The following is a 27,818-nucleotide window of genomic DNA, read 5'->3' on the forward strand; positions in this document are numbered from 1 at the left end:
TTTTAGTAAAATATGTACATTAGATGAAATTGAGCTCATGTGGTAGAATATACTGTACATTTAAAGGGATCGTTCACCCAAAAGTGAAAATTTATCATTCACTAACTCTTCCCTTGTTCCAATCCAGTTTGAGTTTTTTCCTGTTTATTTTATTTTTATTTTATTTACATGTTGTATCAAAGTTAGCTATGAAGCTAATTTACATCTGTAGTCCCTGGGCAGGAAGTTGTAACAAGTTAAAATATATATATATATATATATATATATATATATATATATATATATATATATATATATATATATATATATATATATATAAAAGTACAATATATACTTACAGTACAACACATACAATACATTACAGTCGATAAAATAAAATCAGCATATTTGATTAGCGATTATTTGATTAGCGATTCTGTTGAGTTGAACACAAAAGAAGATATTTTGAAGAATGCTGTAAAACGTGTACCCACTGACTTTCAAACACTATGGAGTCAATAGTGGCTACAGGTTTCTAACATTCACTGTAAAAATTGCTGGGTTCCACGCAATCAATTTGTGTGGGGACAACATGAAGAAATTAAGTTAGCTTATTAGTTTTTACTAATTTAAGAGAGTTGAACATAAAACAATTAAGTTGTTCCCCAAAAACTGAAGAATTGTGTTGTTTCAGCTCACTTTTAATAAGTAGTTTGAACAAACTGCCAATTTATTTGAGTTTTTTGGTGCTCCACTGGAAAAAGGTGGTTTTCCATCTCCAGGTTGGAGGAAAGTCCTTACCCCAAGTGTAATTATCTAAGGGTTTTTGTTCACGAGTGAGGGAAGGTTGGAACGTCAGATTGACAGGCAGATCCGTAATACGGTCAATGTACCGGTCCGTTGTGGTAAAGAAAGATCTGAGCCGAAAGGCAAAGCTCTCGATTTACTGGTCAATCTACGTTCCTACTCTCACCTATGGTCATGAGCTTTGGGTCATGACTGAAAGGACAAGATCTCGGATACACTCAGTGGAAACGTGCCATTATAGATAGGGTGAGGAGCTCTGCCAACCGGGGTTCTACCTAGGGAGGTGTTCCAGGCATGTCCCACCATGAGGAGGCCTCTGGAAAGACTCAGGACACACTGGAGGGACTATGTCTCTCGGCTGGCGGGGTAATGTCTTGGGTCCCCCCATAGGAGCTGGAGGGAGTGTCTGGGGAGAGGGAAGTCTGGGGTTCTCTCCTGAGACTGCTGCCCCTGCGACCCGGCCCCAGAAAAGCGGATGAAAATGAATGAATGAATGAATTTCTGAATGTTCTTTTAAACATCTTCTTTCAACAAAAACATCTTAACAATCTTAACAATTAAAAACATCTTCAACAAATATCTTCACAACAAAACTCAAACTGGTTTGGAAGAAGTCAATAGTGAGTAAATGATGACAGAAGGTTCATTTTTGGGTGAACTTTCCCTTTAAATGAAGATTGGATTTCAGACTCTTGATAATTTGTGTCCTCTCAATCACACATTTCTAAACAAATCATTTGTTCACCTGTCCGCCACCAAAAATGCTCAAAAATCAGTATTTGGACTCCTGAATGACGTGTTTTTACTGCTCTGCGTTGACCACATGGCATCAATCTTCAGACACGGTATGCGCTTGGACAGAAGCTTCAGAAAATGACTCTGAAACTTCTTCCCCAAAAAAGTGTAGAAGACAGGACTGATGCAGCAGTAGAGATAAGCAAAGTTGCGAGTCACATACAGCGCGTAATCGAGAGCATTCGAGCAATCGTTCTGGTTTCCGAAGGACGTCTTAATAGCTTTTAACAGGATGACAACATTGTAAGGTGTCCAGCAGATGAAGAAGGTGAAGACGATGACAAAAATGAGCTTGACCGCCCTGCACTTCTCCATCAGTCTCGTGTACATGATTCTGATGGTGATCCGAACATAGCAGTACAAAACGATAATCAGAGGAACCATAAAGAAGAGGAAAAACTGCTGATAATAGCCGATAAGCTCCCACTTTGTGAGGAATGTCTGATAGTAACCGGTCACTTCGCAAAGCAAACCATCTTCTGTTTTCACTGTGTCGTACAGAACTATATCCTTGATGCTAGCCACAATACTGAGCACCCAAACCGCGGCGGATGATCCGAATGCATATGCCATTCTCCTGCTCTGGGCTGCTGCGATGGCGTGGACCACGGCTAAATAGCGGTCAAAAGTCATGAGGGTGAGGAAAAGGATGGAGCTGTTGAAGCCAATGGAGTAACAGCTGCCGACAAACTTGCAAAGATCCCTACCGAAGATCCATTCGGATTTGTGGTAGACTGCCCAAAAGGGAAGACTGGAGGCGAAGATGAGATCTGATATCACCAGGTTGAGTAAGAAGATATTGGTGACCGTGCTGAGCTTCTCGAACTTGTAGATGATGCACAGCACTAGTCCATTCCCAACCAAGCTCAGCAAGAAGTTAGTATAGTAAAACGCTGGAAGAAATGCAGCACCGAATCGAATCACATCGGTTTTCTTGCATAAAATTACCTCCGCGGTTACGATGCTGCCTTCATAGGGCTCCTCATTGTACGTCTCATTGAAAAAATTCTCAAAGTCAGCCCAATCATCCATCGCTGATTTCTTGCAGTCAGATTCTGTTGGAGTAAAATCGATATGATTAGTGTTCAATTTTTGGGTTGAGGATTATTTTGAGATGATCATATGGTTGGTTTCACTCACCAGTGCCTTGAGTAAATGAGCGAGTGTGAAACTCTCCGCAGCTTAGAATGAACTGACGCAAGCGAGATGTAGGCTATCGAGAAAAACACAGCAGCACACATCCTGAAACTGAAGGGTGTTTCAAATCAGACACCATCAGCACTACGCAAAAAACACTATTTATAGAATGACTTGGAGCATTTCTTTTCATTTCCTTGTGACAGAGAGTTGATCAAAATGACTAATAATGAAACAATTGAAGTAAAGGTTTCATTGTAATCCCAAGAGTTTCAAATGTCAGCTGCTCGAATCAATCAAGTTCAAACAAGGCTAAAATGCTACATACATTAACAACAGATTAAATAGAAAACATTAAATAATAAATAGATGGCAATTACTGAGTTTTGCACAGTCAAACGACAGCTAAATTCTATGAGACAAAATTATAGGTGGTCAAAGTTACATTTTTTTTATCTAGATTGATCTCACTGTAATCTTGGAATTAATCTAGATTAAAATGGCTCATTTGAATTCTGCTGAAGGCGTTCAGAATATGTGTGCTACCCAAATAATGACTAAATATAAGTCTTTGAGAACGGGTTTCTCAAGCCAGGTGGTGCATTAGACCAGGGGCTTATCTCAACTCCTGTTTCCAAAACGCATCACAAACTGCTGGAGAAACTGTTCTACTATGATAATTGGTGATGAAAATAAATGATGTTCAATAAGATGTACTGTTTATTCAGTTAAACATGAATTGTGAACTGTAGGCCTACATAAGCTCCAAACAGCGATTTTGATCACCTTAATCCGACTAAAGTCATAACTGAACTAAACAGAAATGGAATTAAGACATGTGGAGTGCAGATATTAGTGGCATTATTGAAGTAAACACCGTGATCAAACTATTACCTTCATGTAGGACTTATCGCCATATTTTCCGACAAGATCCACACACACGGCTGTCAGTAAAGGACCGCACACACACACACACATTGCGAAATGCATTTTTTTTTTCATTTGGCGTGCGTTATTAAATTCCATAACACTCTCACTAGTCCTTACTTGCGTCTAATACCCCAGTTTGTAACGGGGACATGAATGAAATGTTCATGAGTGATAGTAAAATGACCGAACTGCAGTTAAAGTCACCCAAAATTACTGGAACTCTTATATGAAAGCACTTCACGTGAACACCTTAATTCTATTATTGTCTATTAAGACAAATAACTAGATTACAGATGTCCATGTAAACGTTGTCAGTAGTGTCTTCGAGGTAAGTGAAATATCCAGAAGGGCATCCTGCTGATTTGATTCAGAACGGCACTTGTTTGTCTGATGGCTCACTGGTCAGGTATACATCCACGCTAAATATCAAGGTGAAAGTCATCATAGCTTGCGTAGAATAGACCCAGCTCCCAACCCAAATTTGAGAACAGATTAACGGCAATATTTTTTTTATCGCACAATAAGAGTCTCCTGTTAACGCAGCACGTTAACGGCCCAGCACTTGACAAAATATAGTCAAACTGAAAAGTAAAATTATATATATTCACCGGCCACTTTATTAGGTACACCTTACTAGTACCGGGTTGGGCCCGGTAGTTTCAAGAAGGTACTGGAAATATTCCTCAGACGTTTTGGTCCATATTGACATGACAGCATCACGCAGTTGCTGCAGATTTGTCGGCTGCACATCCATGATGCGAATCTCCTGTTCCACCACATCTCAAAGGGGCTCTATTGGATTGAGCTCTGGTTAATGTGCAGGCCATTTCAGTACAGTGAACTCATTATGTTCAAGAAACCAGTCTGAGATTATTTGCACACCATTACACCACCAGCCTGAACCGTTGATACAAGGCAGGATGGATCCATGTTTTCATGTTGTTGTGGACACCAAATTCTGACCCTACCATCCGAATGTCGCAGCAGAAATTGAGACTCATCAGAGGAGGCAACATTTTTCCAATCTTCTATTGTCCAATTTCAGTAAGCTTAATTGTAGCCTCAGTTTCCTGTTCTTAGCTGACAGGAGTGGCACCCAGTGTGGTCTTCTGCTGTGGTACCCCATCCACCTCAAGGTTAGACGTGTTGTGTTCAGAGATGCTCTTCTGCATACCTCAGTTGTAACGAGTGGTTATTTGAGTTACTGTTGCCTTTTTATCAGCTGGAACCAGTCTGGCCATTCTCCTCTGACCTCAACAAGGCATTTGCATCCACAGAACTGCCACTCACTGGATATTTTCTCTTTTTCAGACCATTCTCTGTAAACTCTAGACATGCTTGTGCATGAAAATCCCAGTAGATCAGCAGTTTCTGAAATACTCAGATCAGCCAGTCTGGCATCAACAACCATGCCCCATTTAAAGTCACTTAAAACACATTTCTTCCCCATTCTGATGCTCAGTTTGAACTGCAGCAGATCGTCTTGACCATGTCTACATGCCTAAATGCATTGAGTTGCTGCCATGTGAGTGGCTGATTTGAAATTTGCGTTGAAGAGCAGTTGGACAGGTGTACCTAATAAAGTGGCCAAATATAAAACAGCCCTTGAGTTTAAGTATTTTCAAATTTCTTTCTGTTTCTTTTTAACAGAGAGATGCAAGTGTTACAAGCAAAAAAAACTAATACTAAAACAATTCAAGTAAATGTTTTATTGTAATTCTAAGAGTTTCAAATGTCAGCTGCACAAATCAATCAAGTTTAAACCAGACTAAGATGCTACATGCATTAACAAAGAATGAACAGAAAACATTAAATAATAAATAGATGATAACTAATGAGTTACTGAGAACAAAACAGACGTGCTAAAAAACGACAGCTAAATTCTACAACATGTTCAAACAGTCGAACTAAAAAGTATCATTAAATATATATGAAGACAAATAGTAGTTAAAATGTTCCTATAAAAAGTAACAAACACAGAACAGCCCTTGAGTTTCTCAAATCTTAACATAAAGCCCGTGGAAATTGCTTCACATCCCGTGCAGAGGTAGCTTGTCGGGCAGTGCAGTGGATACAGTATAGTTTTCCTTTTCTTGAAATGAACGGTTCATCCAAAACAAAAGCTGAAACTGACAAATAAACTGGTCACAGGATGAATGAGAATCAATGATGTACGTACAATACGCAAACAATGCACAATGTTTGAAAGCATTTTCACCAAATACTGATTTAAATTTTAGTGTTTCCAGCTCAAAGCTACTGTATGGCTTCAGAAAAGTGACTATTTTTATGGAGCTAGCTGTGTCAGTTTTTTTGGAGCTCCCGATAATTAAATAAATAGCATTTGAAACTAAAGCACCACCTACAACAGATCCTAATTATAAACTGATAGTGTTGCTAACAGTGTATTTGCTAAAGCAACTATGCAACCTTGCTACCAGACGAGCTACTGAGTCATGTTCATTAAAAACGTATCTATTAATATAAGGCATCCAATTTAATGGTGTTTTACTGCCCCCAGTGTTAATTTAGCTGGAAACTGAAGAGAATTGCATGTCTAGTATAGGTATGTTTTGCAAACGTGATGGAAGACACATGTTATTTTTACAGTTAGCGTGAGTAGAAACACATTCAACACTAGATTCTCAGAGAGGAAAACGAGTCACACGTTTAAAGTCAAGATCGTGACATCATACTTTAGAGCAGTGTTTCTCAACCATGTTCCTAGAGGACCACCAGCAGTGCATGCTTTGGATGTCTCCTTTGTCTGGTCCTTCAGTCTCTGCTAATGAGCTGATGATCTGAATCAGGTGTGTTTGATTAAGTAGACTAGACAATGTGCAGAGCTGGTGGTCCTACAGGAATGTGGTTGAGAAACACTGCTTTAGAGGTTGTAAGTTCCTGAGGTCAATGCTGAGCACCAGAAATGTCCATTTGAGAGAGAAAATCAAACTGTACAGGATCACTCAGACGCTAAAAGTTAGGTCCTTTCCTGAAAGGATCATCCCGAAAGCCATAGGCTTGATAACAAGAGGACGGGTCGCAAACACCCATGGATCCTGGGGGTCCACGTTTGCCTGGGATCCCCGGAGTGCCAGATTTCCCTGGTGGACCAGAAGGCCCAGGATATCCCTCACCGTCATCCCCTCGCGGACCTTGCAATCCTGAGAAAAAGATAACATTATTTCTGGACATACTTGCAAAGACAAACACACAAATTAAGATAACACTGTAGTTTAAGTACCAGTTCCCACCACTTGGTTATTTCCTGAATATGAAATATTAATTGTTTATTAGTACTAATAAAATATGATCTTCTTCTACTTCTCCAATCCTATTCAAAACCTAAACCCAACCACTACCTTAATAATTATTAATAAGCAGCAGTTTAGTAGATTGTTGAGCTAAAAGACTTATGCTGCGTCCCAATTCGCATACTATCCATCCTAAATAGTATTTGAAAATAGAATTAGTATGTCCCAAATCGTAGTATGTTAAAATGAGTATGCCAAAGGTTCTTGTATGGTTTATTATTTCCAGTAAAAATTGTAAGTGTAGAAGCGTCTATACTTTAACCGCTGATATTGCCCACAGTACATTGCATGCTGGGTGTGAGTTTGGTTAGAACTACAAACACGAGTGAAAAGTGTAAATATACTACAAACATGGAGGACGTGCGAGACCAACCGTCAAAGGCTTTGGTAAAGATGTTTGAATGACTGTTAATCAATATCTAGCTCACTGGAGAATATTTAAATCACGTTTTCTGTGTTATATTTCATTTGCAACAACAATGTGAATTTATATCAAGATAAGTTTAAACATTAACATCAGAATGCAGAATTATCCAAAGACCTTAGGAGACTTCTCTGCGTGAAAGACTCGTGAATGGCAGATTAACCTGCTGCTGCTTCTCCAAAAAGGTAGGAAATCAAATATGACAGAAATGTGGATGATTGACAGGGCTCTAAGCAACATAACAATCTGTTAACGAGGAAGTAGTATGTCCCAAAGCTTGCATACTCTTCTGTTACACACTCAAAAGTATATATTTTTCCTTCACATAAAAAGTACATAGTTTTAGGGCATAGTATAAGTATGTGAATTGGGACGCAGCATTAGTTAAGGTTTGTTATAAAGTGAGAACTGTACTCTAAAATAAAGTGACCATAATAATAACAAAAATTCATTCGTATTTTCAATTTATTTATTTTTTTACCTTGCGGGCCAGGTGGACCTGGCAACCCAATTTCACCCTGTCCTTTAGCGCCTTTCATACCCATTGGGCCGATATCACCTGTTAGAAAAACATCATTTCGCTTTAGTACTTATCTCGAATCTTCCTGTTACTTTATAATCACAGTAAGGTTCCCACCTTTCACTCCTTCAGGCCCTCTGCTGCCCGGAGGTCCCGGATAGCCTGGAGACCCTGCCCTGCCTGGATACCCTGGTGGTCCAGATGAGCCTGTTGGGCCTGGGGGACCTGGATCGCCTGCTGGCCCTTGTTTGGTCTCACAGTGCTGGCAGCTTCTTTGCTCCATCGCCTGCAGGAGCTGCGGTAGCTGGGCTGTTGAAGGAACATTGCTTCTTAAAGGGATAGTTCACCCAAAAATCAAATCTGTCATCATTTACTCACCCTTCCCTTATTACCCACATTTGCAATCACAATTATTAAACCCCCTGAATTATTAGCCCCCCTGTTTATTTTTTTCCCAATTTCTGTTTAACTGAGAGACTTTTTCAGCACATTTCTAAACATAATAGTTTTAATAACTCATTTCTAATAACTGAATTATTTTCTCTTTGCCATGATGGCAGTAAATAATATTTGACTAGATATTTTTCAAGACACTTCTATACAGCTTAAAGTGACATTTAAAGGCTTAACTAGGTTATTTAGGTTAACTAGGCAGGTTAGTGTAATTAGGCAAGTTATTGTATAATGATGGTTTGTTCTGTAGACTATCGGAAAAAAAAAAACTTAAAGGGGCTAATAATTTTGACCTTAAAATGTTTTTTAAAAAAGTAAAAACTGCTTTTATTCTAGCTGAAATAAAACAAGACGCTCCCCAGAAGAAAAAAAGGTTATCAGACATACTGTGAAAATTTCCTCGCTCTGCTAAACATCATTTGGGAAATATTTAAAAAAGAAAAAAAATTAAAAGGAGGGCTAATAATTCCGATTGCAACTGTATTTGAGTTTCTTTCTTCTGTTAAACTCAAAAGAAGATATTTTGAAGAATGCTGGTTGACAGTACCTTTTGACTTCCATTGTAGTTTTTTCCTACTATGGATGTCAATGGGTGCCAGATACAAGCATACGTATCTTCTTTTGTGTTCAACAGAAGAAAGAAACCATATGAGATGGAGTAAATGATGAGGTCAGTATCATTTTTGGGTGACTTATCCCTTTTTGACTGGCATCTGGTACTAGAAGAGCAGACAGATTTGCTTAACATTGCAAAATAAATAGCGAGAGACTGCAATTGCATAAAAGGGCAGAAGGGTGCCATGTTCTATGAGTATTTCTGCTGACAATGTGCAAATTAAAAAATGGCAACAAAGAAGCTAATTTCCAAAACCACTAATGGTAAATATCTACAAATGATAATCAGTAACACAGGCCCAACATGGGCTGAGACATCCTTTAAATAATGGCGCAAATTCCAGTAATCTGATTACTGCAAACCTTAGCAAATCATATTGCGTAATTCATTTAAATACCGGTCAAAGTTTGGGGTCAGTAGGGTTTTTAAATGCTTTTAAAAAAGCTTCTCCTGCTCACCAAGGCTGCATTTATTTAATCAAAAATACACTACAAATAGTACAAATGTGGAATGTAATTGCACTATTAAAATAACTGTTCAAAATTAGTTTATCATTTATTTTAATCCTTTATTCCAGTGATTTTAAAAATTAATTTTTAGCTTCATTACTCCAGTCTTCAGAGTCACATGATCCTTCAGAAATCACTCAATTATTATTATTACTATTATTAGTAATATTATTATTAGTATTATTAATGATAATAGTAATAAAAGCAACATTGACTGGAGTAATAATTTTATTTAAAACTACATAGAAGATAAGAAAGCAGTTATTTGAGGGTGCTTTCACTCCTGTGAATCGATTCTTTTGTTCTGAAACGGGGATTAAAACAGTTACAATGTTGCACTTTGTTCTTGGTGTGGTTCGCTTTCACACGGCAAAGTTTCTAAACAGACCAAAAGAGCTAAAACAAGTCATGTGTGAGTAAACTCTCCTCACATTGGTCAGAGTCCCACTCAGCTGTCATGCGTCCTTATTTCAATTTACAATGATAAGCAATGAGACACTATAAGCGAAAAGCTGCGCTTTAATTTTGAATGGTGACACCCACAGACATAGTCACCAGATATAAATCAGAGGTAAGAATTTCTCATACATAGCAGCAGGCTTATGCACTATAGGCTTTAAATTATAGAGAGATATAACAGATAAACCAAGACTGCTGTTAAGTCAATTTTCCTAACGGATAAACGGCTCTCGTTAATAGTTAACATGCTTTCACTTTCATATTTGATATGAAATGCACATTTACCGGTAGGAATGACATCCCGCCCTATTCATAATTCTCTCTTCATATATATGCCTATTACATATCTATAATGCAGTGTGATATAGCCTGGTTCGGATCATATTGCTTTTTTCACCACAATCGATCCGCTCCAGAGTTCGTTTCAATCGAGTTGAGACCACCTCATTCAGGCGATCTTGGACCGATTGTTTTGGCGTGGATCCGAGCACAATTGCTGAATTCACATATGCCAAACGAACCGCGCTAACTGGGGAAACGTGCCAGGTTCCGAAACAAAAGTCTAGGTGTGAAAACACCCTAAAACTTTAATAAATGTTTAACTTTTTTACATTTAATAAATGCTGAAGTCATAAACAAAATAATTTTCTTAAAAAAAAAACCATGAAAAACAAAAACCTTGGTGTATATGAAATGATGTTCCTATAAAATAGTAATAAAATAAAGTAGTTTTAGGTCAAAAGAGGGCCTATGTTGGAAATCTATGAAATCAAACAAAAAAGCAAATACTAATCTAAGAATCTAAGTTTACTAATTGTAGACATCTTTAGCTAAACTTTACAAACGTAATTAAATGTACATTAAAATTATAATTTAAATAATTGAGTCTTTATTTCAGTCTTTAATCACCAGTTATTAAGAGCAGGTTATCACAACAAAATCTGTAATTTAAAAAAGTATGTTTTTGATTCATTTTTTAATCATTTTCCTGGTCAACAAACCACAAATTTGACAAATAACTGTGGTCATCACCTCACACAAAGTTGAAATTGATTTAATATTTGATTCTAGTGAACAATTTTGTTCTATGGTTAAGTATTTTTGTATAACAAAGTCATTTACATCCTATTAACCACTAGTTTGTTATTGTTTCATGTCTCCAATGCTCACAATAAACATATGTTAATTAATTCATTTATTTACCTACTCTGAGGTTCAATTCACTTTGTCGACCTCTAATAAATCACAGACTAAGCCAAAGGATAGCGAGTAAGTGAATATTTACCTAATCACATGCAAGTACAAATGTTTAAGTTGGCATTTTAATTTTGCAATAATGACCATCTGTCTGTCCATTAGCCATCAGTATGTCCAAACAACCAGCATCATTTATAATGGTGAAGATGGTGTAATCTATGCCAGTATAGTAGTCATATTTAAAATGTAGTTTTGTGCTGGCTCAGCACATGGATTTCACAACCATTTTTAACCTTTTCCTCTTTTTTTCCGAGAACTGAAAGTTGCGTCAGTGCTAACTCTATATGTTTTAGCTATCTAACCACGAGTCACATGTACACACATTTAACATAAACACAGTTGCTTATGAGTATCGCAGCCTTTCTTCCAAAACTACTAGATGGCAAAACACCCAGGGACTCTTGTTCGTCCCACATAAATAACAGTAATGAGTATCTGGCTAACCCCATAGAGACTGTGTCTGTTCCTTGTATCATTAGATCAAGAAATAAACGTACTGTGTGCTCCAGAAATAATCTATTAAGAATTAAACCAGAAAAAACACTAAAAAATGAAAATACAAATTTCATAAAGCTTGGTCTCCTAAACATCAGGTCACTAGCACCTAAAGCACTTATCATAAATGCAATAATAACAGATAACAATCTTAATGCACTCTGTCCCACTGAAACCTGGCTGAAACAAAATGACTATATTAGTTTAAATGAGGCAACTCCTCCAGGATTCTTATATAAACATGAGGCTCGTCAAACTGGTCGTGGTGGTGGAGTTGCATCAATCTTTAGTGATATTCTTAATGTTAATCAGAGAAACGGACTTATGTTTAACTCTTTTGAGGTATTAGTGCTTAATGTTATGCTTCCGGACATTATGCAAAAACCTATGTTATCTCTCGCTCTAATCACCATATATAGACCCCCAGGACCCTATGTCAATTTTCTAAAAGAGTTTTCTGATTTTTATCTCTGACTTACTAGTTAAAACTGATAAAATACTAATTGTAGGAGACTTTAACATCCACATAGATGATGCTAACGACACATTAGGGCTTGCGTTTCTTTACATGGATACTGTTAGGCTCGCCAGAAAAACCATAAAGCACTGTTTATTTATTTATTTTTGCTTGTAATTTATTATAATTTATGCAGTTCGATTGCATAGATAAATACTTCCCTATCTTAATGAATGAATTTTTCCAAATAGAGCAATTCAAATAATCTAGTGAAATTTTATTCATATCGCTATATATATATATATATATATATATATATATATATATATATATATATATATATATATATATATATATATATATATATATATATATATATATATATATATATATTTCTATATATATATATTGTGTCTAAAGAAAATATGGCAACATCAAACATCAAACATTTTTGCAAAATCGTGCATCCCTATTCCTTTTACAGCATAGATTAGTAGTAATTTAATCAAATTTATGGTGACTTAAATTTAAAGCCATGATGTGAAAAACTGGCATTTAAAACAGTGCTTCTTGTGAAGTGTGAAACCTACTTTAAATTGTATCTCAATCAGGCAGTGAGTATTATTGATTTTAAACAAACCAAAACTTATCTAAACTTGTATAATACTTACTATGTATGTGGGAGTCTTATTTTGAAAATGGGACAGGTTTTAAATGACAATAAAGGAGCGGTATAAGAGGCAGCCGTGCATGACTGCAGAGTGCTCACAGCTCACCACAATGCAAAATGCAGGATATACAGATTATGAATATATTAAGCACCACCCCAGAGAGGCATACGGTCTGTTTACCTGTATCTTTTGTTACGATATGTATATTGTGAAATGTGCCACGTTCATTTGTAATGAGGCAACAAACACATGTAAACTGCTTAACATGAGTGTTTAATGCATGGTTATGCATGATGTTATATCCTTCATCTCTAACTCTCATGTTTTTGGAGTGAAAGCAGTGAAAGCATGCTAATAAACTTTATAAACTCGTCTTTACGCAGAGGTTGATATTAATTTCCGTCTGTGTTTTCACATGTTACAACATTAAATACACGAAATACAACCTCAAATTGAGTCAGCCCATTTTGTCCAGTATAGTTCAAATGTAGCTTATAATTTATCCATAACATAACTTTTTCTGGTGTCAAAAAGATAGCTCACTCCTTCAAGCTAAAATAAACCTCTCCACCACTTCAGCTGAAAAGATTGTCATTTTACAAGGAATCTATTTAATTTGTTAAAAGATAATTTGACAACTGAAGTGTGAATTTTGTACATGTGTGTTTTTCTGAGTATATCCCGCCCGTGTCTGTATGTGTTTTTGAGAGTGTCAGGCACTGACATCCGCTGCTAGACCTTCAGAGCAGAGCTCACTAATATTTACGAGGGCTTGACATTAGCTTTTTTGATCACCAGCCACTGTGGGTAGCAGTTTTTCAACGTTACTAGCCACTTGCCATTTTTACTAGCCACAATTTTGTTGTTGATAAAATATATTTTATATGCATACATTTGACTTTGGCATGCTAAAATGAATTGATTTAGATTTGGGTCATTTCCACATGCCTCCTCATTCATTTCTGTTTTTTTGTGTGTTGTGTATGACCTTGCTCAATGACCATGAGCAAATGGGCTGTGGCTTCATAGCTTCATGCTAGTTTTTATTTTACATGAATTTTCATCGCTCAACACAAAGGATTAACCTTTTTTTTCCTCTGGCTAAACACTAAACAAATTATTTCCTTGCCACAAAATTTAAATAATGTGTCAAAACAAGCAAAATATAGTGATAAACATAGAAATAGAGCGAGGAGAGCCTGTCACACCAATCGCCTGATCATCTTCTCATTCATTTGCACACATGTTGACAATCGGCCTTAAACTAAAGTTCTAATCTTTAGTGATGAGCCAGCACTGGCTATTTAAAGAGCCCCTATTATACATGAAATAGGGTCATATTAAGGTTGTAAGGGTCTCCAACAACAGTCTAATATGCATGCAAGGTCAAAAAACACTTTCATGGTCTTATAATCTGCATTTATTTTTACCTAATTATCCCAGCAACTCCCATATAAATCGTTCAGTGATTCATTTGTTCCCAAACCCCTCCTCAGCGCGAAGCTAATCTGCGCTGATTGGACCGATGACAGCCTGTTGCGATTGGTCGACGTTGACAGCCTCCAGCGCGAGACAGAGTGAAATGCCCAGCAGCTAATCAACAATTTAAAAGTAGTCACAGTGCATACACGCTTCATAGTGTAAGGCGTGGATTTTGGCTGCCAGTGGGTGAATGTAAATACAGACGATGGACTTGAAAATACCGATGACTAACTATTTTATTGAGCAAAAACTCCAAGAACTGGCGAGGAGATCTTCTAGCCCGTCACTACCTGCTCTTTTCTCACACACGCACGCACGCACGCACACACACACACACACACTCCCCTACTCCTCAGAGGACACAACACCAAAACATTCAAAAACAGAACACCTCACCTCAACCTGAGCTGAACTATTTGAAACTTGACCGTTGCACGTGTGTAGGAACAGCTGACGATCCGTAAACAAAGTGGCACACGTCGCGTTTTCAACGTGGATTTACACGCGATATGAGAATATAAAGAGTTAACCTGATACAGTACACGCGGTTACAAGTAACAAAACACAACTAAATACATAATGTGCAAGCTAGAGTAAACGAGGCAACAATTTTAATCGCACATACTTACACTTGTGAAATGGAGGAAGAAACTGATCCATGATGCCGATGCACTGATCCATGTTCTGACATAGTCCATCAGTAGACTTTTCTGATCCTTCCTTTAACAAACGGCTGATGAAATCTTCTTTGTAAGCATGTAGTTTCCAGAAGCACTGCACAAGGCTGGGCTATAATGCTGAGGTATAAGCGTGACTTCATTTGACCGGTGTGGTGAGAAATCGGGTCGTGTGTGTGGCTTTTTTTCTGTGTTAGTGGGCGGAGCCGCAGGTTTCAAATCTCCCGGGTTTGCGCGCACAACTACTGGGTGGGGCTTGTGTTTCATTACCGCGTCATCGCGAAACACCTAATGACTCGTTATCAAGACGACTCGTTTGAAGCACTATGAGTCGACTCTGTTATAGATGAATCAACAGTTTTAAACACTGTACACTTACAGATTTAAGCCTTAGCTGGATATTTCACCTCACTTAGAGCTGTGTTACACACTGCATGTAAGGGCATTTTCAAAAACCTATAATATGGGCTCTTTAATATATATTTTCCACTGGCTAAAGTGACTAGTGGGGGTTTCTGTCTAACAGCTGAAATCTACCCGCATTTGGCAGGTTGGTGGGTGTTAATGTCAAGTCCTGTTCACGACCCTTCCAAATATGGTCAAAACCAAGCATACCATATTAGAGCCAATTTTTAGGGTTGGGAATAACCCTGTAAAAACATTTACTGGATATTGTTTGCACTTCCACACCTTCAATTTATATATGAGAGAACAATTTAACCTAATGTTACAATGCATTCTATGGCACCTTTAATAATCCAACACAGGCTCATTCTGAAAACGTAGTCTCACGGATGTTTCTGGAGACCGCGAATTATGTAGCCGGGGGTACGTATGGCTGCATTTCATTTTTTTAAACGAACGTGGGAAATGTGATGTGAAATCAGGTAAGACAAAAACAAAATCCAAAAAATAAAATGAACGAGTGAATAAACAGGGTGAGAATGTGGTAAAATACGAAAACGTGGTAAAAATCAGACGAGGACTTTTCTTTTTCTGGACGGCTTTTATAAATCGTTGATTGGGTTTTAGGGAAGTAAGTGGGTGGTCGGGTCAATCGATTAAATTGGTTGGGTTTAGGAAAGGAGGATGATGGGTCTGTCGATTGTTTGGCCCGCCAGTCAGTCATCCAGTCATTCAGCCAGTCAGACAGACGCTCGGTCGACAGCGACCTCTTTTGGGATTACGTGAGAACAATGCGGGCGCGAACTGCACTCGCGAGAGAAATTTAAGATATGAAACAGAGCACGCAGTGGCCTCTCATGGATTCACTATAACAAAAACTGCAAAAATACGTACCTCCCGGGACATATTTTGCGGTCTCCAGAAACGTCCACGGGACTACCTTTCCAGAATGAGCCTGGGTTGTAATAATCTCAACCCCACACTTTTATTGCAGTGAAATGGGATAAAAGACTCTTACCAGTCCATGAAAACTTACTTTGAAGCACAGAAGCACAAATCTTCATCAGCTGCTCTTCTGAAGGCGGTTTACCCTGTAACACACAGTGCGTCACATTTGAATAAGACCATCACCATCATGTACACTTTACATAAATATTCATAAATATCACACTCACTGGTTTCCCTGGGTAACCTGGAAGTCCTGGTTGTCCTGGTAACCCATCTAGTCCTGAAAAGCCTTGCGATCCAGGAGGCCCTGGCAGACCCACGTCTCCTTTTTTCCCATCAGCTCCTCTGTTTCCGGGATCTCCAGCTACACCTGGCTGAGAGGGAGTGGAGAGGACAACGCTATTTCCAATGATGCTACAAAATGAATTCATGAATATCAGAAACAAATATGTATTCTTGTATGAATCCTTCAGTTTTTGGTCACATCTGATCTAAAAATTGTGATTGAGTTGCAAAAAAACATCCCACAATGGTTTTAGCCTCAACATCTTGTGTCTTGTTTTAGTCTCTTGTAGGGAACTGAGAAACCGTCAGATTGTGACTCATGAGGAACAGGCTGTGAGACTTTGACAACAGTTGTTATGTTGTGTACCTCTCCTTTGTTTCCTTTCAGGCCCAGTTCACCCTGTTGAGACAGACAGAGGTACATTACAGATTTTAGGTCTAGTTCAGTTGATTTGCATTGGTATATCATGACATTCTATGACAAATTTCATTTACACAAAAATATTTGACACATTTTATAAGCAAGACTTTTGAAATAAGTCAGGTACACTTCATTTTAATCTTAAAGTGATGTGTAACAATTCTTTACTACTTAACAATATTAATTAATCGGGTGGTCAAGAGTGTATTTTTAAGGCTTGGTTGTATTTATAAGATGCAAAGCAATGTGTGCCCATGCTTCATTTGTAGAAAATCAGGATATTTTTTCATATATCTTACTTTGATTATATAGAGCTTACTCAGCTAACATGAAAATGAGTGTCATATTTCCTAGTTCCTCTGAAGACCCATCCTCAAGAGGCTCTGATTAGTCAGCTAACATAATGTGCTGTGATTTGCAGATCAGCTTCAGATCACAAGGAAGCATCTCTGTTATAACATTACAGCGCCTCTGGCCAAGCCCCTTCGCTGTGCGGGTTGTATGTGCGTAACCTGAAGGGTTTATGACATCATTAACCCGGATGTATTTTTTTGTAGTCCCCAAACTTTGTTCGCTGTAGGCTTCGCTAAGCTGACTCTGAAAAAAGCCAATGTCTCCCTTTGCATTGAACTTTGAACATATAACATTTAGAGATGTTGTTTATGTTCACACAGCTACATTACACATCAACTAAAGTTTAAAATATGATATCGTAGTGGACCACCCCTTTAACTACATTTACTTATGGGGTTAGAATGTGGTTTAGGTATAGGGTTAGTTACACGCAATTATGCATAATTAATCGTAAGAACTACAGTAAGTGCATGGAACATGGGTAACTACAGTACATCACCTTATGTTAAATGTAAAATGTTACCTAGAAGTCTGTTAAGTAAACCAATTCTGCTCTCATCTAATTACAAACACAACATAAACAGTTCACATGGTAACATTATCCTTCAGAAAGCCTTCTAATAGGGTGACTTGGTGCTCAAGAAATAGTTTCAATTATTATTACAGTGAAAACAGTTGTGCAGCTTCATATTTCTGTGGAAATGCTAACATATTTTAAAAGATTCTTTGATTATTAGAAAGTTCAAAAGAACAGAATTTGAAATAGAAACAACTTTGCAATATTTTAAATGTCTTTACTGTCATTTGTGATCATTTTAATCATTTATTCTATTTAAAAAATTACTGAGAGCCAACTGTTCAAGATTGTGTATAAATTTATAAAGCTAAATTCACGTAACTGAGTGAAACCTTCATATTTAAAGTCATATTTACAAGTGAAACTTGCTTGTGACAGGACTTTTTTACCATGATACCGCACTGCGGTATAGTTATTAATTTCATACTTTCTTTAGTGCAAATATTTAAAAAGTTTTACATCATGATGGAAGTCTAAAAAAATACTCAAAAATAACTCAAAATTATGTGAGTTTCTCCTTAAAACAAGCTAAATAATCTGCCAATGGTGTAAGAAAAAAATATATCTGTTTTTGCTTTGAAATAATGTTATTTCGCTTACCCTACTGGCAGATTATTTTGCTTGCTTTAAGGAAAAACTCTCTTTGTTTTGAATTATTATTCCTGAAAACGAGACAATATGTTTTACTTGTCTAGAACAAAGGTGCCCAAACTTTTTCTTATAAAGAGCCAAAACCCAAACTTAATTAAGGGCTGTGGGCCGAAGTTGAATATACCAAATTGTATTACATTAAATTAGCCATGGATAATTTCCTAATTTATTTGCTAAGATTTAAAAATAACTAGAAAAAGTTGCTTTAAAACACATACATTAATGATGCAGTTTCATTTTGAACTGTTTATAATGAACTAATTACAGTAAAAATATAAACAATCCCATTTATTACACAATGGAGTTCAATGCTGAATACACTAGTCGAGCTGCTCCTGCCATTGCCTTAATTTGCTCGCTGATGTCTTGAGCAGTGACAGTATTTACATTTCAAAAATCAGATGGGATGGCGGGCCAAACCAAAGTTTGCCATGAGCCATTTGCCCTGCCATGAGCCATTCGCTACTTTGGGCACCTCTGGTCTAGAAAATGCTTCTTGATTTAAGAATTTTTAGATATTTGGACTATAAATAACACAAAAACTGGCTATGGCATGTATTTTAGTATTTTAAAAGTATTTTAGTGCTGTGCTAAGCTCTTCTGTATGCTCAATAAGTGATTACTGGATTATTTACTAACCCAAGCTTAAATAGTCATCAGGTATCTGTGATACACTGGTCTCTAGACTTAGGTTCTTAATTGAATCTAGGTCTGTGGGATGTTTTCATTTCCATTGCACAAGCAATGTGGGTGTTGAATACTGCATCAAAGCTTAAGGCGTAGGTTTTACATAGATATTCAAACTCATAGCTAAAAGTATGTTTGCATTACCAACATCACTAATGAAGAATAAATACATACATGTTTTCCATTGACTCCAGGTTCTCCTTGGTTTCCTTTCTCGCCCTTAAATGAGAGTTTTAAGTATTGTCATCACATTGCTTTAACATGTACAGTATCATGGTGGAAAAAAAAAAACTAGCATCCAATAATTGGTGTTAACTAAAAAAACACATGATAAACCAATCTGCTTAGCTTTCTTTCTACTAAACAGTGTGTGCAGTTCCAGAACAGATCCGCTTTTACAAGTAAAACCAATGTAGATCAGCTGGTATCTCATCATATTTCATGGTTTGGAAAAAGCAGCAGCAGTAACACCTTTTTTTTTCACTTCCTCTTTTCTCTCTGAAAACATGTTTCTTTTAAACCAAGGGAAATTAAATGTCACAGATGTCAGTCACAATATACCTGACTTCCTTTCGGTCCCAATGATCCGGATTCACCCTGCAAACATAAAATGATGGCATTTAACCGTGCAGAAGAAAAAATAACAGAGTCTTTTTACTAAAATCTTCAAGTGCAAAGGTTTTGTCGAGGTTTCAATAATTAACAGTAATTTGACAACTTTATATTTAAAATATGCACGCTTAATGCTCATTCTGAAAGAAATATGGCCTATTTTCTTTTCCTAAAGACACATTCTCATTAGCTATATTTGCATCCACCTATTGTTATGCGCATTTTGGAGATGCACATAAAAAAACGGTTGATGGAAACGCCAAGATGAGCATAAATTTTGAAAATGTGATGATAAATCGTGTGTGAATGTACACACCATCAGGCTGAGCTCACTGTAAAACATCTGAAATGTTGATTTGGTCATTCTAAAAAGACTTAAACATTGCAGTATTATTGTTTTTACAGTATTAATTACCTCCAGTCAAGAGCATCTGTGCTCCACGTTTCACACCTACAAACGTCATCACAAGTTTATTACGTGTTGGCATTGAGACGCAAGTAATTACTAAATTAAAAAAAAGATTTACGCAACTTCTCCTGCCGCAGCAAATTACGTTTTTATTTTTGATATTTGGCACCAGTTAAACAGGAAGTGACGATTTTGTTCTCTTTGACTCGTTGGATGGAAACGCTGCTTTATTGGCATGTCTTTTATGTGATATTTTAGCTTTGTGCATAAATTTAATTTGCATCTTTGGATGGAAACTGCCAAAGGATGCCAATAGAGAGTCGAAACAAAGAATAGAGGAGAAAATATTTTTGTGGGTGGAAAAAACTACCAAAAAATAAGGACAAAAAAAGTCTTTTCACATTTTAATGGTAGAAAAGGGAGTGAGGGGGTTCTAGAACCTGCTACATTTACTACAATAAAATGTGTGATTTATGTGACAATCAAAAATCCTATGTATTTTGTAAATGCACATTTATATCTCTTCTAGTGAACCATTTGTTTAACTTTTTTTGTGTGATTTTTTTTTTTTATTTCTTTGACGGGTTTTTTTTTAAGCTTCTTTGAAATGTTTGCTTTTATTGGTATTGTTTGAGCATGTGTTGATTTGATGTGGATTTATGTCAATTAATTGTTTACCACTTGTTGTCAATTGATTGTTACCGTAGTCAGTTCCTGCTGATTGATTGGGGTGATGATTTGAGTCTGATTTATCAGCTGTTTCTAATCTGTAATTTGATGTTCTAAGATGAATGTTTAAAGTAGGGCTGCACGACATTGGAAAAATCTAACATTGCAATATTTCTTTATTCTGCAATATATATTGTGATAGGAATACAATTTCACTTGATGTGTTGAATAACTATTTGGAAAGAATTGATCATTTTCGATCAATTGGGATGATTCTGTAGTGGCAGTGCGCACAATAAAATCTACAAGCACAGATAAATTCAATAAAGAAAAAGATACTAATTATAAAAAACAGCATTTTATTGTTTTCAGAGGAGTCGAACTGAATTCAGGTTTACAGTAGTTGAATAATTAAATGTAAAATAATACTGCATAGTCTTGCTTTTATAAACAACTCAATCAAATTAAGACTTATTCATTTGTTAAAGTTACAAACAGTACAATTTCTTATGCCTGAATGCTTTTAAACCCCTCACACAGTCACAGGCCTCAAAAAAACACTTGCAAAATTGATAAATTATAATCCAGACTCAACACTGCAGATCCTGCGATGTGACTATTGTGAATGATCATATTGAGATATCGATGCTGAAACTATATATTGTGCAGCCCTAGTTTAAAGCCTTTGGAAATGTTTGTATGTGATGTGTTTTTGTGCCCTGATGAAGGCTCTTAAGCCAAAACACATTGAGTTCCTTGTTTTTACTGTTAAAATGCAACTTCTGCTTTTTTTTAATCAAAATGTCATAATCTTACAGTAAAAATACATTTCCGGTGAAGCATATGGAACTTTTCCAATCATTTGGTCAGCTTATAACCTTGGCTTCATGCAACTAAGCAGAAACCTAAGCAAAACACAAAACTAAAACGGCACAATATTTCATTGTAGCATCGACATCCACAATAGTCACATCATATGATGTGCAATGTCGAGTTATTGCAAATTATAACCTTAATATAGTGGACGTTTATCATTTGCATTTGAGTTTAACCATTTGTGTACAAAAATATGATGTATTATATATATCATTTTTTAAAAATCAGTATTTAATTTTTGTATTTAAAATATACTGAATTATTTATACAATGAAGGGTATACAGTGTTATTTTGCAACTGATTATTCATTTTCTTTACCAGAATACTGTTATGTTCTCCAGAAAACAATAAAGTCTGATTATTTCATTTGCACATTTCCTTTGTTGTATTCATATAGTATTTGCTTATTATATTTTATGTAAATGCACTACCTACAAAATCATCCCAATTAATCTAAAATTCAAGACATCAGGTGAAACTGCATTTATTACTATTTATATATCACTGAAAATAATAAATATTGCAATATCATTTCTTTCTAATACCATGCAGAAGGCATAGAACCATGTCTTTGTCCTATAATAATCTGTTCACACTCGAATATGCCACAATAATAAAAAAAACTTGTTAGATTAGACTGTGATAGAGTATGCCATTGGTTGCACGCCTACATGCACCAATACTAGCATCTCTCTTTCGTTTTCGTAATGTCTGAAAGTTATGTACATATTAAAAGCGTATGCCATTTAGTTATTATTAATCCACCTCACAATTCTGACTTGAGCTAATTTCAGGTTAGGCTTGTCAGTACTGAAGACAGACATACCTTGTGGCCTTTAAACCCTGGTGGACCCCTAATGCCAGGTGGACCCTGAATGCCGTGCTCTCCATCTGAACCCTGTGGACACATATAGACATATAGACAGTGACATAGACATATATAGACAGTGCTTAGACTGTTCCGTTGTGCAATATTCAGAAGCTACTTTTATAAGTCACCTAGAGTTAAACTGTTGAGTTTTACCACTTTTTAAACAAATGAATTCAACCTTCGGGTCTGTCAGGAGCAATTTTAGCTTAGCTTAGCTTAGCATAGATCATGGAATCGGATTAGACCGTTACCATCTCACTCAAAGATTTCAAGGAAAGTACTTTGGGAATTTCCTATTTAAAGCTTTATTCAGTAGTTACATCATGTACTAAGACCGACAGAAAATTAACAGTTGCTATTTTCTAGGCCTATATGCATAGGAACTATACTCTCATTCTGGTGTAATAATCAAGGAACTTCTGTACCATGGCTGCAATGATAATAGGCAGCGCTGTTACCTATTTACCTAGCTAGGGATTATTTCCAGGCACTGCATTATATCATTGTGTCTGCGGAAACCATGGTACGGCAGCAAAGTTCCTTAATTATTACGCCAGAATGAGAGTATAGTTCCTATAGCCGTATCAGCCAAGAAAATAGCTACTTTTATTTTCTGTTAGTTTTAGTACACTACAGTAGTAACTACAGAAGAATCAAGCTTTAAATTGAAACTATTTCAAAACGCTTCTTTGAAATTTTTAAGTAAGATGCTAATGGTCTAATCCGATTCAATGATGTATGCTAAGCTAAGCTAAAAGTGCTCCCGCTAGTCCCTGAGATTGTCTGAATGTATTCAAAAAGGGTAAAACTCAACTGTTTAATTCTAGGGGAGTTGTAAACTGAGTCTATACAGTGTTCCTTAAATGTGAAAGGTGATGCACATAGTTAAATTAAATAAGGTTGACAACAATTTCAACTATATTAAATACATTCTCTTACTTTCAGTTGCAGGTCTACATTAAATGAACATAATCTCAAATATACTTATTTTTTGGGGGTCTGTTAAGTCTTGGCCCACAACCAGTGGAACTTACAGTATGTAAAATAAATGAAAGGTTACTAAACATTATGACTTGATGGGGGCTTAGTATAGCATCTGTTATTCAAAGCTATTTCCTCAAGTTGTCAGAGAAAGCGCCAGGTATGCCGCTAAAGGAGGTCATATCATATTTTATGACTTTATGTGTGGAAATCCCCCTCCCTACGCTCACTCACTTTAACACCAGGTGGTCCAGGGAGCCCGTCTTGTCCGCGAAACCCAGAATTCCCCTGTCAACAAATAACAGCTTTGTGACATTTGAGTAATGTGCTAATGTATACAGTGTGATCACTTGACATATGTAAGAGCTGATATAGAAAAACACAAGTTCCTGTATAAATGAAGTTATATTTGGGGCTTCTTTACACATTATATTTGGATAAGACAGTGGAGAGAATAGGCAGAAAAGCAGAAAAGGCTATATTTATTACTGGATATATTTATTTCACTTTGGAAAATAAATGAAAAATTTAAAAACTACACATATTTGGTAGGAATAATTTACCTTTGCACCAGGAGGACCTTCAATGCCAGGTGGGCCAACTGGGCCTGGTGGTCCCTGAAAGACATATGAAGACTTTTTATTAAGAAATTCTACAATAACACAAATATTGGTCATTGGTCATAATTTTAATGTACAATTCTCGCAATTAATAAACCATTAACCAAGACTTTTAGTTTTATAATCTACTAATTAGCTGCTTCTTAATAGTCAGTAAGCTAGTAGTTTGGTTAAGGTATTGGGGAGGATTATATACAGTAGGATATATAGAATAATATCATATTTTATTAGAGCTAATAAACAGGAAATATCTTAATAATAAGCAGCTAATTCGCTAGTTGTAATAGTGGGAGTTAGTACCTAAACTAAAGTGTTTAGTTAAGCGTATTAAAACCCATAAAAAAATGGTCACACTTTATTTTTATGTACAGTTTACGCTATTAACAAACAATTAACCAAGACTTTTAGCTTAATAAACTACGAATTGGCCAAGATAATAGTTGGCTTTAGTTATTGGGTAGCATTAGGGATGTAGAATAAGATCATACTTTATACTGTACTATACTTTCATTTTAATGTACAATGCATACGACTAACAACCATTAACTATGGCTTTTAGCTCAATAATCCAATAATTAACAGTTTATTAATAATTAATATTTAGTAAGGTAGTAGTTGGGTTTAGGTAAAAGCGGGAGCTCGCACTTAGTGTTCAGTTAAGCATATTAAAACTCAGTTTAAAAAAATATCACACTTTATTTACATGTACAATAATGCTATTAACAAACCATTAACTAAGATTTTTAGCTCAATATATGACTAATTAGCAGCTTATTAATAATTAATAAGATAGACTTGCACAATATGCACTACTTCTTAAAAAAAAAACTTTCTTTTTTTTTTTAAATAAGCTTATTTTACAAGTTGTCTAGAGTTAAACTGTTGAGTTTTGATCTTAGTACACTAGTAACTACAGAAGAATAGAACTTTAAATAGGAACAGGATCTTTCTTTAGAATTTTTGAATGAGATGCTAATGGTCTAATCCGATTCAATGATTCATGCTAAGCTAAGCTAAAAATGCTCCCTCTAATGGTAAAAATGTAAGACTTTTTCTAAACAATTCTACAAATAACACAAATATTGGTCAAACATTATTTTAAAATACAATTATTCCTATTAATAAACCATTAACTAATATTTTAGCTTAATAAACTGCTAATTTGCAGCTTATTAACAGTTAGTAAGGTAGTAGTTTGGTTTGGGTTTTGAGTACTGACATTGAGGGATGTAGAATAAGATCATACTTTTATAAGTGCTAATAAACAATTAATATCTTAATAATAGGCTGGTAAAATGGTGTGAATTGTTAAACTTAAGCTGAACTGTTACCAAAAATATTAAAGATCAAAAATTCTGTGCTAAATAATTTGATTTGCCGAATCGATTCCATCAACAACTTTTTATATTAATATTTTAACGTTTTTTCACCTTTTCCAGTACCTACATACCTAAGCCATTCGTAGGTACATTATTGAGAAAGCTTATACAATGTGGTACAAACCAAACTATTCTGGAGTCTGGTAACATTAACCAATGACGTGTGTTTGGGCCACATCTTACCTTTAAAAAATAAATCATGAACAACTGCTGCTGGAAACTAGATTTGTTTCGCACCACCACAGACCAAAGGTGTTCTGGGCGGTTGACAAGTTTATGCTCTGCGGTTGGTAAATTATTACATGTAGGTTTTTATATGTTGTTTGGACGTTCAAGGTGGTTGTAAAGTGGTTATAAAAGAGCACCACTAAGTTGCTGTGATAATTTGGTTCCTAGATATGGTCTAAATTTTATTATAATACAATCTTAAGCTGGGTCAGTTGGCATTTCTGTGTGGAGTTTGCATGTTCTCCCTGTGTTTGCGTGGGTTTCCTCCAGGTGCTCTGGTTTCCCCCCACAGTCCAAAGACATGCGCTATACAGTAGGTGAATTGAATAAGCTAAATTGGTCATAGTCTATGTGTGTGACTGCAAGAGTGTATTGGTGTTTCCCAGTGTTGGGTTGCGGCTGGAAGGGTATCCGCTGCGTAAAACATAAGCTGGATAAGTTGGTGGTTCATTCCGCTGTGGCGACCCCTGATTAACAAAGGGACTAAGCCAAAAAGAAAATGAATGAATGAACAATCTTAAGCCTGAGTACAGTAAGATCGACATGACTTTGTTTGTGAATGATTATGATGGACATCTTGCCCAAAATGACAAGATAACTAATGAGTGATGGATTATAACATTGTAGTTTAGCACTGAGGCACAAAACCACACTAAAAAGCACACATTTGTTTAACTTTTGGGATACCTGTAGTCCTATTGGTCCAGTAAAACCTGCTGGTCCAGACAAGCCTCGCTCACCCTGTCAAAATAAAAGTTATATATTTACATATAGTGGTCAACATTTGAAAATAATCCAAAAATTTGTCCTAAGACAACCTACATTAAAAAAATACCATAGTAACTTTTAGTAGTAGTACTATTAGTAGTAATAGTAAACTGTTATAATGTATATGTTATAGTATTTTCAACTCTCTGAATGCTACAGAATATTGTAGTATCAACTATACTGAACTAACAAACTAAAAATACTGTAGTAGTTTTTACTACAGTAAACGGTGGAGTATTGTAGTATAATATACACTATAGTTTTAGAAAATTAAAGTATTGTGTCATTAGTTTATACTGTTGTGTTACCATAAATACTACAGAATCAGCACAACAGATCAATTCAACTACTTATCTATAGTATTGCATCATTTCACTATAAATTACTATAGTATTTTTTAAAGTGGGAAAAATAGAAATTGTTCAAAACAAGTTTTAGTATTAGAAAGGTTGGATTAAATGTTTTAATTAACTTCAATCGTTCAATAGTGTATATAACAGCATATAAAAGAAAAACAAATCCAATTGAAAATTCTCAATGTATCAGGATTTACTTGGTTTATTACACAGGTGTCAAACTCAGGTCCTGGAGGGTCATAAAGCTGCAGTCACACTGGAATTTTCTCCTTATAGACTTCCATTCATACATACGAGAATGCATCAGACTGGAAACGCAAGTTCATGCGACAAGATTTACAGTTTGTGTGTGCAGCGTTCAAGCTTGGTGAACTCTGACCTGCGAAATCGCATCACTTGATGGAGTGAGACCAATTGAGGATCAAAACATGACCTCTCTGGACAGAAATTTAAAATATGGACCAATCGCTTGCTTTTTTAAAATGTCTAATCATCTTGTTTAATCCCGCCTCTTTTTGCAGCACTGTACTACAAAATTTCGCAAGCTCAAACTCAAGTGTGACCGCAGATTCTCTGCACAGTTTAGTTCCAACTCTAATTGACCATACGTGACCAAACTAATTGAGTACTTTAGGCTTGTTTGATACCTACAGATAAGTGTGTTGAAGCAGGGCTAGAATTAAAATGTGCAGAGCTTGACACCCCTGGTTTATTGGATATGGATTTGAGTAAAATGTT

The 27,818-nt window shown here is 36.1% G+C and overlaps 2 protein-coding genes across 2 annotated transcripts in view; both read right to left on the reverse strand.

Moving 5' to 3' along the window:
* Positions 1-341: 341 nt before the first annotated feature.
* Positions 342-2,829, reverse strand: ccr12a (chemokine (C-C motif) receptor 12a). Its single transcript, XM_056481699.1, has 2 exons — positions 2,722-2,829; positions 342-2,636 (listed from the first exon to the last, which is right to left on the reverse strand). Exon 2 carries the CDS (start codon positions 2,611-2,613, stop codon positions 1,552-1,554), a length of 1,062 nt encoding a protein of 353 aa, XP_056337674.1. The 5' UTR covers positions 2,614-2,636; positions 2,722-2,829; the 3' UTR covers positions 342-1,551.
* A 2,513-nt stretch (positions 2,830-5,342) lies between these two features.
* si:ch211-106n13.3 (vWFA and Collagen domain-containing protein) overlaps positions 5,343-27,818 on the reverse strand; it is a 61,942-nt gene continuing 39,466 nt past the window's right edge. Inside the window, exons 20-31 of the mRNA XM_056481711.1 lie at positions 26,644-26,697; positions 24,293-24,346; positions 23,964-24,017; positions 22,704-22,775; positions 19,872-19,907; positions 19,485-19,529; positions 16,988-17,020; positions 16,563-16,709; positions 16,424-16,478; positions 8,024-8,215; positions 7,868-7,945; positions 5,343-6,812 (exon numbers count right to left, since the gene is read on the reverse strand). Of these exons, the coding sequence (XP_056337686.1) occupies positions 6,622-6,812; positions 7,868-7,945; positions 8,024-8,215; positions 16,424-16,478; positions 16,563-16,709; positions 16,988-17,020; positions 19,485-19,529; positions 19,872-19,907; positions 22,704-22,775; positions 23,964-24,017; positions 24,293-24,346; positions 26,644-26,697 (1,011 nt within the window). The 3' untranslated portion in view covers positions 5,343-6,621. The remainder of the gene's footprint in view (positions 6,813-7,867; positions 7,946-8,023; positions 8,216-16,423; positions 16,479-16,562; positions 16,710-16,987; positions 17,021-19,484; positions 19,530-19,871; positions 19,908-22,703; positions 22,776-23,963; positions 24,018-24,292; positions 24,347-26,643; positions 26,698-27,818) is intronic.

The sequence above is a fragment of the Danio aesculapii genome, chromosome 2, assembly GCF_903798145.1.
Source record: "Danio aesculapii chromosome 2, fDanAes4.1, whole genome shotgun sequence".
Lineage (NCBI taxonomy): Eukaryota > Metazoa > Chordata > Actinopteri > Cypriniformes > Danionidae > Danio > Danio aesculapii.

Bases quoted from the DNA above. Each gene is read 5' to 3' on its own strand.
- ccr12a (XM_056481699.1), bottom strand. From the start codon at position 2,613: ATGGATGATTGGGCTGACTTTGAGAATTTTTTCAATGAGACGTACAAT.